We start from the raw sequence: 17155 nt of genomic DNA on the forward strand, positions 1-17155 counted from the left end.
TTTTGTCTAAAAAGACTGTAAAAGCCTATGAAATAATCAAAGGAGAGCAGAGCCGTAGAAGCTGGAGACATGCCAGCCCAGCGGAATCCTCCTGCATTGTTTTATTGCATTATAGCAGCCGCCAGCTCCTCGGATATCATTTTGATTGATCTTAGAAGCTTCTGTTATCTATGTTTAGCAGGTTTTTTTTTTTAACGTGCTTCAATTGCATTATGTGGAGACCCTTTATTTTAATCTCTCCTCTATAGTTTGACCTGCAAGAGCCTGTAAAATACCTTTTTGAGGAATGTCTCCGCTAAAGACATTCCAAGGAAGTCAGAAATGCTTCACTGAGAACCAGACTTGCTGAGATTTGCTCTTCATTATTTTACTGTTTCATTGTACATGTTCTTTAAGTTTTAGAGTATAAAAGATAGTATTATTTCTGTGGAGTTGTCGAATATTTAGTATTGACGGCCACACAAGAAGCCAAAGATTGCAGTCAGAGAGGCTACTTTTAAAGTTATACTGTCACTGGACTTCTCTACACAGCTGTAATGCCTAAATTCTGCAGTTTCCATACCTTACTTTATTATAGATTTCTTGGTGCTTGGTTCAGTGAAAAATGCTTTTTATCGTTGTTGGTTTGTGCCACCTGGGCGGGGCTTCATGTTCAGAGTGCCACTTAGTCCCACCCACATCTGCAGCATAGGCCCCGCCACTCTGTGAGGTCATCATCTAGCATTTAGGCCCTGCCCCCTCGGTGGCCATTGTAATGGACCAACCTTGAGGGAGTGGGGCCTAGACTTCTAAGCCAGCCCTTTCCAATGGCCGCTAAGCAGCAGATTTGACTAAGTAACTTAATCAAACAAACAATCAATTCTGCTGTGGATCTGCTAGTTTATTTTTTCTTTCTTATTTTGGGAGGATTTTTCAGTTTTAGAACCAATTACCAGTTTTCCATACAGTTTTTTGGTCTCTACATACAATGTCCGTCCTGAAACCAATTAATATCACTTGTTGAGGACCCACTGTATAGCTGTATCTGGTACTGTGCTTCTGCCCCAGCACGTACTACAATGTTTTCCCCCTTCCATCTCACACTGTTGGCAGGCGTGGATCCTCGGCAATGGCAAAACTTTGTGAAATGACTGTAATACGTAATTTTTACCCAGCAGGGGGTTCCAGTGCTAATACTTCCACACTTCAATATTTAGGGTCTACTAGGTGTATATACGTCTTGAGATCCCAGATGTGGTGAGGGTTTACTAGTTTGGTCAGCAATCGGCATCTGTGTCCATATTCCAGGCTTTAAGGTCTGGAACATCAAAGAGCTATAGCCATTATTATTATTGACAAGCCTCTTTCAAGGAAATAAGACCCCCATGGATTTCTGCTGATTGATACCTCCTTCAGCTTTAATTATTGACTTCACAGAAGTAAAGGTCAGTTCCATTATCTATGTAGATAGTAAAGAATAGAGAAAGGAGGGGTCACCATGTCTATACTGAGGTATAACAAATCAGGATTCGCTTTGGTTTTGTAGAATTCAGCCTATTCTCACTTCTTAAACATGTGTTACCATTCCCCCAGGCAGTTTGCAGGAACATGTTTAGACAATGTGTGGATAAGTCCCATCCGAATTTACTGCCCCACCACATTCTAATGTAAGCAGTCCATGGTCTAGCTGTTCAGCATTAATGTAGGTGTCTGAAAGTGACATAAATGAATTCTAAAGGGATTTTCACACAGTAGCAAAACTCCATAAAACTGTCCCCTACTGGGAAGAGTAATAAATCTTACACCATTTGAATTTTCTTCCATCCTGATCTCGTAAGCCCCTATTACACGAGACGATTATCAGCTGTATTTGGCCAATAATTGTCTTGTGTAGTAGAAGGCAATGATCAGCCGACATAAACTATGTCGGCTGATCGTTGCTGTTGTTTGTCTTTCAACATGTTGAAAGACAAAAGACTAATATAGCAGTGATCTGTTGCCGTCGCTCCATGGAATAGGAGCGGCAGCAGTAGTAGACCGCTGCTATCCTGCTATGGGCTGCCCGGACGATCAAGCAATCACCAAGGCAGCTCCCTGCGCTCCCTCTGTACCCAGTCACGTAAAATAGCGTCTGTAGCGAGCAGGGAAACAATAAGCAAGCGAGTGCTGAGAACGCTTGTTTGCTCCTCTCAGTCGCCCCGTGTAATAGGGGCTTAAGCCTTCTCACATTCCCATTAGGGCTTAAAGGGAACCCGTCACCATGAAAATGCCATCTAAGCTATCGGCATCGATACAACAGAACACTTATTACAATGACATATTCAGGAACGAGAGGGTTGCACTTAGTTATATGCTGCTAAGGGAACTGTCTTGTTTGAAATTCTGTACGTTGAACTCTTATTCACCTTTCTAAGTTATTTTATCTGTTGTACCTGAGATAGGCTGCCTCGGGTCTGTTGCAACGCAACGTTATCAGGAGAAAGCAAATACAAAGTTCCTTAAAAGAAATGCAATCTTGTGTGTAGCACCTTGCGCAGTTCTCACAAATCCTTGAGATCACTGACAATGACCATGATTTGTTTCTGTTTTGTCATTAGGAACGGAACCCTTAGTAGTTTGATCCTCCTCGTCCAGTGTTAACAGCCCATTGCACAGACCTAAAGGGCGTTCTCCCGCCACACTGAATTATATCACCCATGTGGTTGCACTATTTTCCACCACAATAGCATTTCTTTAAAGTGTCACTGTCGTGAATTTTTTTTTTGCAGAAATCAATAGTCCAGGCGATTTTAAGAAACTTTGTAATTGGGTTTATTATCCGAAAAATGCATTTTTATCATGAAAAAGCAGTTTGAAGCTCTCCCCCCTGTCTTCATTGTTCTCCTATGGAGAGAGCTAAAGAAAAGACCAAAACAGGACAACAAAGAGTTAATCTACAAATCCCTCACGGGAAATCTTCTGTGACCATCACCAGTGACCTGTCTGAGCTCAGATTACAGCTGTCACCCAGCTCCATGCCTGTAATCCTCTGTTATCTGCTTTCTGCTGCCGGCTAACTCCCTCCTTCCTCCTCCCCCCTCCCCTCTCCCTAGAACAGACAGGGGACGACTCCTGCAACAAGTCACAATTTTCAGATTTTTCAGAGTGGATGAAAAAGAGGAAGGAGGGGGGGGACCTGGGAAAAGGCTTTTTACATGCAGATAATGGCAGATTTGGCTAATAAACCCAATTACAAAGTTTCTTAAAATCGCCTGGACTATTGATTTCTGCAAAAAAAAAAAATACGACAGTGACTCTTTAAGCTTTGGTAGACAAGCATGTTTACTTCCAGAAGAAGAAAAAAAGCTGCGGCCACTTGTCATGAAATGCAATTTATAAGTTTCTACGCCCCTGGTTCTCCGGCATACAGGTTAGATGGATACATAGCAGCTGTGTCACACTGAGGCTACAGCCGTTTGACGCATTGATGGTGAGTAGCTTCATTTTCTTGTGGTCGTATGATTATCTACACTCACCGGCCACTTTATTAGGTCCACCATGCTAGTAACGGGTTGGACCCCCTTTTGCCTTCAGAACTGCCTCAATTCTTCGTGGCATAGATACAACAAGGTGCTGGAAGCATTCCTCAGAGATTGAGTACAGTGAACTCAGTCATGTTCAAGAAACCAGTCAGAGATGATTCTAGCTTTATGACATGGCGCATTATCCTGCTGAAAGTAGCCATCAGATGTTGGGTACATTGTGGTCATAAAGGGATGGACATGGTCAGCAACAATACTCAGGTAGGCTGTGGTGTTGCAACGATGCTCAATTAGTACCAAGGGGCCCAAAGAGTGCCAAGAAAATATTCCCCACACCATGACACCACCACCACCAGCCTGAACCGTTGATACAAGGCAGGATGGATCCATGCTTTCATGTTGTTGACGCCAAATTCTGACCCTACCATCTGAATGTCGCAGCAGAAATCGAGACTCATCAGACCAGGCAACGTTTTTCCAATCTTTTACTGTCCAATTTCGATGAGCTTGTGCAAATTGTAGCCTCAGTTTCCTGTTCTTAGCTGAAAGGAGTGGCACCCGGTGAGGTCTTCTGCTGCTGTAGCCCATCTTCCTCAAAGTTTGACATACTGTGCGTTCAGAGATGCTCTTCTGCCTACCTTGGTTGTAACGGTTGGCTATTTGATTCACTGTTGCCTTTCTATCAGCTCGAACCAGTCTTCCCATTCTCCTCTGACCTCTGGCATCAACAAGGCATTTCCGCCCACAGAACTGCCGCTCACTGGATGTTTTTTCTTTTTCGGACCATTCTCTGTAAACCCTAGAGATGGTTGTGCGTGAAAATCCCAGTAGATCAGCAGTTTCTGAAATACTCAGACCAGCCCTTCTGGCACCAACAACCATGCCACGTTCATAGGCCTCAAATCACCTTTCTTCCCCATACTGATGCTCGGTTTGAACTGCAGGAGATTGTCTTGACCATGTCTACATGCCTAAATGCACTGAGTTGCCGCCATGTGATTGGCTGATTAGAAATTAAGTGGTAACGTGCAGTTGGACAGGTGTACCTAATAAAGTGGCCGGTGAGTTTATATGGCAGAGCACCTGTACTAGTGCTACCAAGTGTCCGTTTATCTGAGCAAGACCAGGCTTATTCTTATACTCCCGGGGTATAGAGAACAAGTGCCAAGTTTTTCTGTCTTCTGTCTCCTATGAGACCAGCATGTTTAGATCCGGTCTAGTTCATTTCTTTTCCAATTTATCTATTTATTTATTTTTACAATTTTTGCTGAGAATCCAATATACTTAAAGAGAGGTGCAAGGGTAGTAGATTTTAAAGGGCAGTGATTCCTATATGAGACACGATTTGCAGGAGAGTCACAAGTGCGATTTATGCATGAACTGCTTTGTTTTAATGACCTCTCTAAAAGGGTGTTTTATGGTGATGAAACTTATTTTCAACTGATAATTTTATTTTCCAATATGTTAATTTATTTTACAACCTTTCTATGACATTTCATGCCTTCCTTGTGCTTTTAATGCAAACTGTCTGCTCTGTTGTCTTTATTAGTGTAAGCCCTTGAATTAGATGTAGCAGCCGGCACTTCCCATTAGGCTCAAAGGGCTATGTGTTAGGCTGCATTCACACGTCCTTAATTTTGTGGACCTTATGGGCGGTGTAGGCCTGTCATGGATTGTTTCCCCACCCGGCATGATGTATCAATATAATGCCGACAGCTAGGAAAATGTTTGAATCTCTGCGGCACTGTAATGACATAGATTCAAACAGTTTCCCCGCTGCCAGCATGATATTGATACTTTGTGCTGGGCGGGGAAACAATCCACGACAGGCATAGACCATCCATAAGTCTTAGTATGGTGGGCTAGGAGTGGATATTGCAGTTGTTGCTTACGGTTGCTCACTTTTGTAATAATTCAGTGAATTTTCAAACTGCAAGAAAAGATAAAAAATTAGCAGGCACTCACCATCCTGTGCAACTCCTTTATTTAGCAAATAGCATACTTAAAACATGCAGGTATGCTGGACACCGGACACTTCTGTAATGTAGCAGCAGTTAATGATGTGTGCAGCGTCCTCGCCTGCTCCAGCATACATGCATGTTTTAAGTATGCTGTTTGCTAAATAAATAAGTTGCACAGGACGATGAGTGCCCGCTATTTGTCTTCTTAAATATTTTTCTTATTAGTGTAACTTACTTTTTGGTAATGGATTTCCTGTTCCCTTGTACAGTCTAGCCAGTAATTCAGCAAACTCTTATGCTCCTCCCATTATGTGTGATGGGTTATATTTTAGAAGGTGCAGTGGGGGGGGGGGTATAGATTTTCCATTGCAGCCGACCCCTATCACCACCGACATTGTCACTCGTTGGTTGTTCAGGAGAGCCCCATAAACCTTAGATTGACTGGCAAATCAGCGGGTTCGGCTGTTTAAAGTCTGAAGTGTATGGGGACCTTTTAGGCTCTGTTCACATCACATTTAAACCTTCTGTCAGACGTATATGTTGCAGTGAAATGATAGAATCCAGGGATTTGATGAAATCCCGAGAAATGATTAAATGGCCGTGCCGTTCCATCATTTCCCTCAAGAAATTCAGGGATTTGATCAAATTCTTGACCTCTTTTAGGGAAATGATGGAATTCTATGATTTCCCCCCTTGCAACATACAAGTTCCTCACTGCCTGACGGGAACTTCGATGCAGAAGGTTCTGGACGGGAAGCAGAGAGGCAGTGGCGGAGGCAGACGGGAAGAAAAGGAGTAGAGCGGCGGCATTTCCCCCCTGCAACATACAAGTTCCTTACTGCCTGTCTGGTCCTGGACAGGGAGCAGAGAGGTGGAGGCAGACGGGCAGACAGGAAGCAGAGCGGCACGCACGTCGGTGAGCGGCATCAGAAGGCAGAAGGTCATCCCTGGATCTCCCGGATAGCAGAGATGAGGCGGACAGAGAGCAGAGCGGCGGCTTGCAGACACGGAGGTGGACGGCCCTGGAAAGCAGGAGGACCTCCCTAGACCTCCAGGCAGGCAGAGCGGCACGCACCGGACCTCCTGACAGGAACCTCCCGGCAGGCAGAGCGGCACGCACCCAACCTCCCGACAGGCAGTAAGGAACTTGTATGTTGCAAGAGGGGAAATTTTAGAATTCCATCATTTCCCTAAAAGGGGTTAGGGATTGGATCAAATCCCCGACTTTCTTCAGGGATATGATGGAACGGCTCTGCCATTTCATCATTTCCCGGGATTTGATCAAATACATCAGAAGATTAGCCATTGACATACCTTGTCAACAGACCCATAAAGAAAAAATGCTGGGCGGTTTCCTGTAAAATACACATACCTACTGTACATCATAAGTACAGTCATTAATAATAAAGTTTATTAATATTTTGTTCATCTAATTATTTTTTTTTCTTTTCTTTTACAGTTCGACTTCATGATAGCATATCAGAAGAAGGCTACCATTACTTAGTCTTTGACTTGTAAGTAAAGATTTTAAGTGTGTGTACTATTTCAGACCAATTGTACTTTTATAATGTGATTAGAATTTTATTGAACAGCATATACAGCAGCATTTTTGTGGAAATGTTAGCAAACAAATTTTTTTTGTAAATCAGGCACTCACCAAACCACCCCATTTACATATAGGAAATATATTTTCAGTATTACGTATCCCCTAGAATGTCTTTTATTATTGCATAAAGATACTAATACTAATGTTTTTTTCTATTTCGTTTTTACTTTCTGGGTTCTTCTTTCTTTTTTCGCTTTTTTTTTTTTTTTTTTTTTTTTTATATCATGGGGGCTGCCGTCTTGCATGAGTTGTTTTTAACAGCCTATAGTTTTGATCTTACAGATTTTTTTTCAGCCAAAGCCAGGAATGAATTTGAATAGAGTAGAAATCTTAGTTTTATCTTTACGACCTGTTCTCTGTTTATAATCCGTTCCTGACTTTGGCTGAAAAAATCTGTCAGTGTCAGATAATCTGTCAGCCATCTTTTGGTGTAATAAAGCCCTAATCCTCCAACTAAGCTGAGACTTCCTCTTCTGTACAGATCACTTTCCAGCAGTGTCGTCCTTGCCATCACAGACAGGATAACAGTAAAAGGTGACACCAGTATATAGATAGCAAACTGCATACCTGGGGCTCACAGCTTAGAGTCTCCCGCTTCCTGTAGAACGATCTCTAAATGATATTAACCCCTTCACGTCAGTAATACGTACATATACCTTCCTACTGCACATACCCCGTGCAGTAGGAGTGTATATTTATAGGGGTTTGATGTGTGCAGGACTGCTGCACATCAGTGTCCCGGGAGCCGAGGTTAATGACAGACAGCTGCGATCCCTTAAACACCTTGATCTATAGCGATCTCGGCGTTTACGTTACTCAGTGACAGGACAAGCTCCTGTCATTGACTGATCTGGACACCCGCAGCCATGTCGGGGGTAATCCACTTACATCCATCCTGTTAGATCGGCCATCAATAAATAGAGTCTGCTTTTAAATAGAGTCATTTTTTAAAAGTATTAAAAAAAAAACCTTTTTACCCCCCCCACCCCAAAAAATAAAAGTTTAATATAACTCATTGCCTATTCTAAAAATATTTAAAAGTAAACATATTATATATCATGGCGTGTGGAATTGTCCGATCTATTAAAATATAACATTATTGTTCCCGCACGGTGAACGGCGTAATGGGGAAATACATTTTTTTTTTTTATTATATATCAGAAAAAATTTATAAAAGCGATCAAAATTTTTCTCTTACACCAATATGATATTAATAACAACTAGAGATCATGGCGCAAAAAATGACTCCCCAACCAGCCCTGTAGGTGGAAAAATAAAATTACTTGATCTAGCTAATAAATTGCCAATCAATGACTACAGCAGTGTTCCACCCTAGTCACTGCCTAACTGAGCAGGCTGTCCATCAGTCATGATGATGGTGGTAGAGGAGATCCAGGAGCCCAGCAGGAGTCTCACTGTGGAGGCGCGGAGAGAGGTAAGTAGAGCTTGTTTATTATGTTCCTCCCTGCCGGCTGGAGAATGATCAGACTTCTACTTTATTTTTTTTAAACATTCCAAACGTCTTGCACTATATGGTTACTATAACTATAAGGAGTAGTGTGGCTCATCCCACTAAATAACTTGATACTTAAAGTGACACTCACCCCCTTTGTGCATTCTGACATCTACACAGGTGTAAAGGATAAATTTAGCGTTTTTCATACCTTATTTCATATCATACGTCATGGTGCTTGTTCAAGTAAAAAGTGTCCTTTTATCAACGGCAGATTGTATTAAGTGGCATTAGTACCACTTAGCCCTGCCCACAACGGCACTGTCGGCACCGCCCCCTTGACGCCCATTGGTTGGCTGACGTAAAGGGGGTGGGGTCTAGACCTTTAGGCCAGCCTGTTCCAATGGCCGGTGAGGAGGCGGGGCCAAGTGTAGCGTTGTGGGCGGGGCTAAGCGGCGCTAATGCCGCGAGGCCCCGCCCACTTAACACAATCTGCAGTTGATAAAAGATGACTTTTTACTTGAACAAGCACCATGACGTCTGATATAAAATAAGGTATGAAAACCACAAAATTTACCCATTACACCTGTGTAGAGAAGTCAGAATGCAAAATAGGAGGTGACAGTGTCACTTTAAGGTGAAAGGTAACCCTGCTACCTCTCACTGGTGATATATGAAACAGAGAAAAATAAATGTGACCAGTCCTCATAGGTATATGAGATGACAATTAAAGAAAGATATAGTAAAGTATTATATACAGTTTAATAAATAATGAACACATCCTAAGCAGTAGTCTAATATCACAGGGTCCTTGTGAAAAGAAAATGTGATTAAATATGTAAATAGCGTAATACAACGATATAAGGTTAAAAACTGCTAAGGTTAGCATAATGAAAGAATTAAGGTTAAAAAACATGAATAAAAGAGTCTGAGATGTGCACAGTGTACATAGAAGTGTTCCTACTAGGGATAAGTCACTGGTTAGAATAAAGATATAACCTGCAGCATAAGGACGGATAAGGCAGCGGTGTGATACACCTCTCAGCAGTTGCCGATTCCGCTGGTATGTCGCCCTGAGCTGCACTACAGTGTTGTGGATCGCTGGATCTTTACGTATGCTGCAGGTTATATCTTTATTCTAACCCAGTGGTAGGGAACCTTGGCTCTCCAGCTTTTGAAAAACTACAACTCCCATCGTGCCTGGACAGCCAAAGTTAAAGCGGTAGCTGCCCAGGCATGATGGGAGTTGTAGTTTTGCAACAGCTGGAGAGCCAACATTCCCTACCCTTGATTTAACAAGTGGCTTATACCTAGTGGGAATTCTTTTGTGGACAGTCAGCTGTGGACATATCAGATTCTTTTACAACACCCAGTTTCTTAACCCTATTGTTTATATGTATTACATTGCTTACATATTTAAATAGACCGTCAGTAGGTTTATGGTGTAATATCTCAGGGTAGCATAAACTAGTGAAGCTGAACAGAATGATGTATCACTTACATTGTTATGTGCAGCTGATTCTGAAATATCCTCCTGAATAACATGGATAATAAGTAGTCCTCTCCATTATGTGCATGAGCCCAGTAGTCCTGGATATTCATGAGAAGCAGAAAACTCCGCCCACCAGCTGCTGATTGGCAGTTATCTATCCATGCTGTGTATAGACAGTCAACTGTCAGTCAGCAGCTGGAGAGCGGAGGGAGGGGTGGGGCAAGAATCCTATTCGCCTGCATATTAGGAGACCGGCTGAACAAAATGTTGTAAGTAATACACCGATCTGTCACTAGTTTATGCTGCCCTCATTTAAGGGGGAATAAAATTAGTGACAGATTCACTTTACTCACATACCCTTCCTGTGCTATCAGACTACTTCTTAGTATGCGTTCATTATTTGTTTATTAGATTGTAAATGACACTTTACTATATCTTTCTTTAATTGTCATCCCATGTACCTTTTGAGGATTTGGTCACATTTATTTTTCTCTGTTGCATTATCAGGTTAATTCCTCATTGAATTAACAGAAGAACCTTCCTACGTGAGTCACTCCAGCGCAGCCATCGCCATTCTTTGCAGTTACCGCACTGACACACAACCCGGTTGTTTTGGAGGCATTTGAGCTAATACCTTTGTGCTCGATCTAAGGCCTACGGAAGCCCCGTCATACTTTTTTAAGTGTTGTTCATCTCATTAATTCATTGCTTATGAACAAGCCGCCTGCAGTGCTTATTTAAATGATAATAGATGACAGTGGCATATTGCTGCCATTCCACCCCCACACAACTGTTCATGGCTTAATCGTTGCTTCTTAGTAGCTGTGGGAATTAACCGTGTCATATGGAGGTATCTCCTACACAGAGATAAGGGGACCTTTAATTATGAATAAATCAGAGCTACCAGTAGCCACTGACTGCTATGGAATTAGTGTCACTGATAATTGCTTTGTGTTTTAGACAAAGACATTTGCCTCGTGTGCGCTACCCAACCGCAGCTGTTTCCCATAAACTTGTACCCGTGAATAGTCAGCATTTAACTATTTATATGAATGCTGTGCATCCAGTGTTAGAACTGTTTAGCTGTGTGTGTCTCTTGCAACATCACTTTCTGGGCTACATAGGCTAATATAGTAGCATAGAACCAGGGGCGTAGCTAGGATTGACGGGGCCCCATAGCAAAAATTTGTAAGGGGCCCCCGTCCTCTACGCACAACACAAAGCACTGCGTGATATATATATATATATATATATATATATATACACACACACACACACACACTGGTGCCTTGGATTACGAGCATAATTCGTTCCGGGGCCGTGCTTGTAATCCAAATCTACTCTTAAACCAAAGCAAATTGTCCCATAAGAAATCATAGAAATGCAGACAATTGGTTCCACACCAATTCTATTCTGAATAACAAGTAAAACAAATGAAACAAACATTCAGAAACAGCAGAATATATGATATTATAAGTTACTGTACAGTAATGGAGAGGATGGGAAGTCCTGTCCCCTGATGCAAGCCCCAGCCTGAAGTGGATCTGCTATGATTTGGAAGGTGAGGGAGACGTCCTGGGTCAGAGTACAGTGATGTAGACCACACCATGCAGACCATGTCCCTCCCCCACTCCCCCTCCCACCCAGCACAGGGAGCTCTTAAACCAGGTCACAATTTTGAAAAACTGTGAGCTCTTAAACCAAGTTACTCTTAAACCAAGGTACCACTTTATCTGCTTTACTGCTGGTGCACTGATAACCCCTTACCTATGCACAGAGCTCTGCATTTTCCTTTCCTACTTGATTGCCAGCTGGAGAACAGAGGTCAGAGGTTATCAGTGCAATGAAGCAGAGATCTCTGTCTTCTTCTTATTAACCCTTTTTTGTGTTGCAGCATGTAGGTAAACATTGGGTCACTTACACACTGCAGTTCATAAGGGGTTAAGCAGGGGGACATATGCTCTTGCCTTCTCCCCCAGGTTTTCTTTGAATCCCCATGACAAACCTCTCCTGCTCTGGACAGTCCCTACTCGGCCAGAGATGTCAGCAGAGAGTAACGTGCAGGACATAAAACGGCTGATAAGTATGGGAAGACTTGAGATTTTTACATAGAAGTAAATTACAAATCTATATCACTTTCTGACACCAGTTGATATGAAAGAAAAATATTTTTGCTGGATAACTCCTTTAAAGGGGTACTCCAGCGGGGGGGCACTTTTTTGCTGGGACCGGGGAGGAGGTGGTCGAGGGAAAAGATGTCTACTCACCTCCCCGATTCCAGCGGCGGGTCCTGCATCGCGGCGCTCCGGTGGCCAGTTCGCGGCCGCTTCCGGGTGTCAGACGCGGGCCCGAGACAATACGTCTCAGGTCCACTTGGCCACTCAGTGACAGAGGCGGGATCTGAGCGGACTTGAAACGGATCTCGCCTCCTTCACTGAGTGGCTGAGCGGACCTGAGACGTCACGTCTCGGGCCCGCGTCAGACACCCGGAAGCAGCCGAAAACCGCCCACCGGAGCGTCGCGATGCGGGACCCGCCTCTGGAACCGGGGAGGTGAGTGGACGTCTTTTCCCTCGGCCACCTCCTCCCCGATCCCAGCAAAAAAGTTAATGTTTGAGATTTCCCATCCCTCTTCCTCCCCTAGTCACTGCGGGTGAAATCATTCTTTTGGGACATTTGCTTTCTCTTCTAACGAAGGGTCAATTTACAGATTATCTGCCAAAGATTTGAAGCCAAAGCCAGGAATGGATTTGAAAAGAGGAGAAATCTCAGGCTTTCCTTTATGGCCTGATCTCTGTTTATAGTCTATTTCTGGCTTTGGCTTCAAATCTTTGGCAGATAATCTGTCAGATAATCTTTCTGTGTAAATGGCCCCTAAATCTGACATATCTGAGATAGTTTGAAAGCTTGTCCTTCCTCAGAAAATGGAACAGCTTGATCCCATTAGCTACTTTTCCAATTGTTCTGCGAAGAGTCCTCCTCATCTATATATCCAATCATGGTACACCCTTTCACTCACAATGGGAAAACACAGTTTGGCAGAAGTAAAGTTGGCTCTATTGTCTGACAGCACTTACAGCACTAGCATGCCATTCTTTTGAATCAGGTTGGCACAATATCCATTAAACGTGGGAACTAAAGTATAAACAACATCATGGGTATAATAATTGGGAGAAATTTTTATGATTTCCCGGAGCCTTATAGAACTGAATAAGAGATGACATAGTATAACACTACAAATAGATGCCCAAAAGAAGCTTTTAAAGGGGTTGTCCAGCAAAAATCTTTTTCTTTCAAATTAACTGATACCAGAACGTTTTATATAGATTTGTAATTTATTTCTATTAAAAAATCTCAAGTCTTCCCATACTTATCAGCTGCTGTATGTCATGCAGGAAATGTTTTATTTTCAGTTTGACACATTGCTCTCTGCTGCCATCTCTGGCCGAGACAGGAACTCTGTCTCAGTTTTCTATGAATCTCCATAGAAAACCTCTCCTGCTCTGGACAGTTCCTGTCTCGGCCAGGGATGTCAGCAGAGAGCACTATGTCAGACTGGAAATAAAACAACATTTCCTGCGTGACATGCACCAGCTGATAAGTATGGAAAGACTAATGGAAATTACAAATCTATATAACTTTCTCATATCAGTTGATTTGAAAGAAAAAGATTTTCGCTGGACAACCCCTTTAATATTGCCATACACTATATATATATATATATATATATATATATATAAATTTTTTTTACAATATATTTTTATACACTTGACTGTTCTACATACATTATGACTAGAGATGAGCGAACCTTGAGCATGCTGGAGTCCATCCGAACCCGAACTTTCGGCATTTGATTAGCGGTGGCTTCTGAACTTGGATAAAGCCCTAAGGCTATGTGGAAAACATGGATATAGTCATTGGCTGTATCCATGTTTTCCAGACAGCCTTAGAGCTTTATCCAACTTCAGCAGCCACAGCTAATCAAATACCCATCGTTCGGGTTCGGATGGACTCGAACCCGAACCCGATTTGCTCATCTCTAATTATAACTTATGTGCTTATCAGCCGGCTGCCTTTCAAGTCCATGGCGCCCTGCCCCGATACCTGGAAAAGCTGGATCCAGTCTTGGGAAAAGCTTCCCAAGACTGGATCCAGCTTTTCCAGGTACCTGGGGATGAGCGGCACGGACTTCAAAAGCAGCCAGCTGATAAGCCAATTGCAGAAATAAAAGCCTGTTTGTAAAATCGGCGGAACTCTCCACCGCGGAATCCCTCCTACCTCAGTGTGACACTGTTTTTATATGGGAGGGCTCGCACGCCTGTGCTCTCCGTGGCTGTCCGCTCAAAGTAGTGACATGTCACTTCTTTGAGCAGAGAGTGATGGAAACGGAGGTGCGCCAGTCCTCCCATAGAAAGACAATGTCACGCAGAGGCAGGCAGAGGGTTCCTCCTCAAAATTCCGACAATTTTACTCCATGTGAACTGGCCCTAACAAAGCGATTCACTTGGTTTGTGCTGTAAATTCGCTAATCTCTACTTGCCACGACGAAGTGAGTTTTGATGTATTAATCCCAATTGCTTTATTAATGTAGTACTGCATGTCACATATTGAACATGTGATGGCTATTGACTGATGAACCCTTGGAGTCTTTTCATTATACATAAGTATAAATGAAATTTCTGAGTGTGTTCATAGAAAAGCCATATATAATTGTTAACCACATTTCTTCTGATCTAAATCTCAACTCGACAGGTTCCCAAATCACTTCCCAGCCACGCAGTATAACAAATAACTCCTAAGAGTGCGACTATTTCAAGACAAAAATCAATGGCTAAATGGAGATAAAAGCTTTGTTCAGATACCCTTTTAACCTTCAATAGACAGACAAAAAGGCATAACGTTGAAGCATAAAATGGCATGAGAGCATTGTACAGAAAGTCAAATGCCCATTTCTTACCCACATAAGCCTTTTATTTCCCGAATTGGTTCATATTTTTCGAAATTATACAGAAGGGTACAATGTTGGTCCTTTATCTCACTTGCAGTCTAAAAAGTTTTCTGTACATCCTTTGAAAGATGAGGTAGTCCTAGTGATTGTTGACCATTCCCTGATCAGTCATCAGGATAATCCTTGTTGGGATATACAATGAAATCTACCATTGATAAGATGTCCCCCACCGAAACTGCCGGGAAGAGAGGAATGAGGATGATGCCCTGCTGGGACCAGAACTAAGGACCTTATTACACGGGACGAATATCATGCGAAAAATCGTTAAATCGTTCGAATTTAAACGATAATAGTTTTGTGTAATTGCAGGCAGTGATCGAAAAATCATTTGTATGTCGTTGATCGTTGATTTAGATCTTAACCTAAAATTATCGTTAATCGTTCGCTGTAATGCCACATTCGTTCGCTCAAGTTTTGCATTTGTTCACTAATCGTTCAGTGTAATTGCACATTGCTCATTGTTTTTCTGGGATCAGAAGGAATAAACGATCATAGTAACGATCGCAATGACGATTGTAGTAACAATCGCAATTAACACTTATCGGTTTGTGTAATGTGATTTAACGATTTCAGGTTAACGATAAACAATCTCGTTTGCGATCGTTTATCATTAATCGTTAAAAATTGCTCCGTGTAATAGGACCCTAAGGGTCCTATTACATGGGCGTATCATAAAGTGTAAACGAGCGCCAATCTGCTAGATCGTTTACTAAGCAATTACATGGGTCAACTATCGGGCAGAAAAGGCTGTGTGTATGTATGTATGTGTATGTATGTATGTGTATATATATATATGTATATGTATCGTTAGCGATGTCCGTGCAACCCTTGCCTAGTGTAAAATGATAAAGTACAGGTATTTACTTACCTTACCCAATTCCCCGGTGTCCTTGGGCCTTCCCCGATCTCTGCAGCTTCAGCTCTGCCTTCTGTTCCCTTCTAGCTCGATCTCTGCACTGACAGGCCGCTCAGCCACTTGCCGAGACAGATCCGCAGCCATTGATTGGCTGAGTGGCCTACCATTGCAGAGACTGGGCCAGAAGGGAACAGAAGGCAGAACTGCAGCTGCAAAGACCGGGGAAGGCCCAAAGTCACCGGGGAACGTGGTAAGGTAAGTATATACTTTTATTATTTTATACTACAATCATCAGCCGTTGGCCGTGCATCGCTGGTAAGCGTAGTGATGCGCGCCTGATACCCAATGATTTTAGGTCTAGACCTAAAGAAATGATCCGCTGATAATTGTTTCATCGGCTAATCATTCTCTTTATTACATGGAGCGATAATCGGCCAAATCGAGAGGGAAGGAGCCATGAAGTGGTAGAACCAGTGTATATAGTTATTATAGCTCTTCTAGGTAAAATATGAAGCCTGCAGCCACTCCGGCAATATGTGATAGACTGCTAGTGCTTGTTCTCACTTGCCTCGGTTGTGCTACCCAGTGATAGTGACAGATGCCTGACACAAGGCCTTGACTACAGGATGTACAGTATGTGATCATCTGTAGCTACAGGGGGGAAAATGTTATTGCAGCCGCTGGAAGTAGTGTAACAATAGACTTCTCGGCACTCACCAAGTGAGACTTGTTCTCATCTACGAGCACCACCCAAGCAGAGTGACGAACCTTATTGTGACTTGAAGTAGCGTAGACTGACTGAGGGACCCTCATAGTTTGCAAGTCTTCTTTACTACATACATGTCACATCTGTGGTTTATGGCTTTATTGAAAAAGGCTCATGTGCCTTTTAAAAGACTGTTGAGATTATGTAGTAGAGGAGACTATTGCCTAGAATTTACTTTTGTGTTTTCTATTGTATTGAATGATACATAACTAAATAACATATGTACAGTTCTTTATGCTACCGCGCTGCATACAGGGAAATCTGTTTCTGAGCTTGTTTCCGTCGCTCTCAGGTCCCCAGGCCTAGGTGAGTGAGGATAATGGATGAACAGAAGCTAAAATATGGCTCTGCTGGTTAGCTGCATGTTCCAGCATTAGCTCTAATCACAAAATGACATGCCCGGTAATAGGTATAGGGAGAAAGGATTTGTCATGCAGGTGTTCTTTTGAAATAATGTGTTCTGGACTCTATAGGCATACTAATCGATCAGGTTCTTTTATGCTGCAGTTTGCAC

General features: G+C 42.6%; 1 protein-coding gene across 3 annotated transcripts in view; it reads left to right on the top strand.

Annotated features, from left to right (window-relative positions):
• Positions 1-17155, top strand: part of CAMK2D (calcium/calmodulin dependent protein kinase II delta) — a 149425-nt gene that overhangs the window by 67438 nt on the left and 64832 nt on the right. For all 3 annotated transcript variants that reach the window (XM_069978456.1, XM_069978457.1, XM_069978458.1), the window contains exon 4: positions 6921-6975. In XM_069978456.1, the coding sequence (XP_069834557.1) occupies positions 6921-6975 (55 nt within the window). The remainder of the gene's footprint in view (positions 1-6920; positions 6976-17155) is intronic.

Source organism: Dendropsophus ebraccatus, chromosome 7 (assembly GCF_027789765.1).
Source record: "Dendropsophus ebraccatus isolate aDenEbr1 chromosome 7, aDenEbr1.pat, whole genome shotgun sequence".
NCBI classification, from domain to species: domain Eukaryota; kingdom Metazoa; phylum Chordata; class Amphibia; order Anura; family Hylidae; genus Dendropsophus; species Dendropsophus ebraccatus.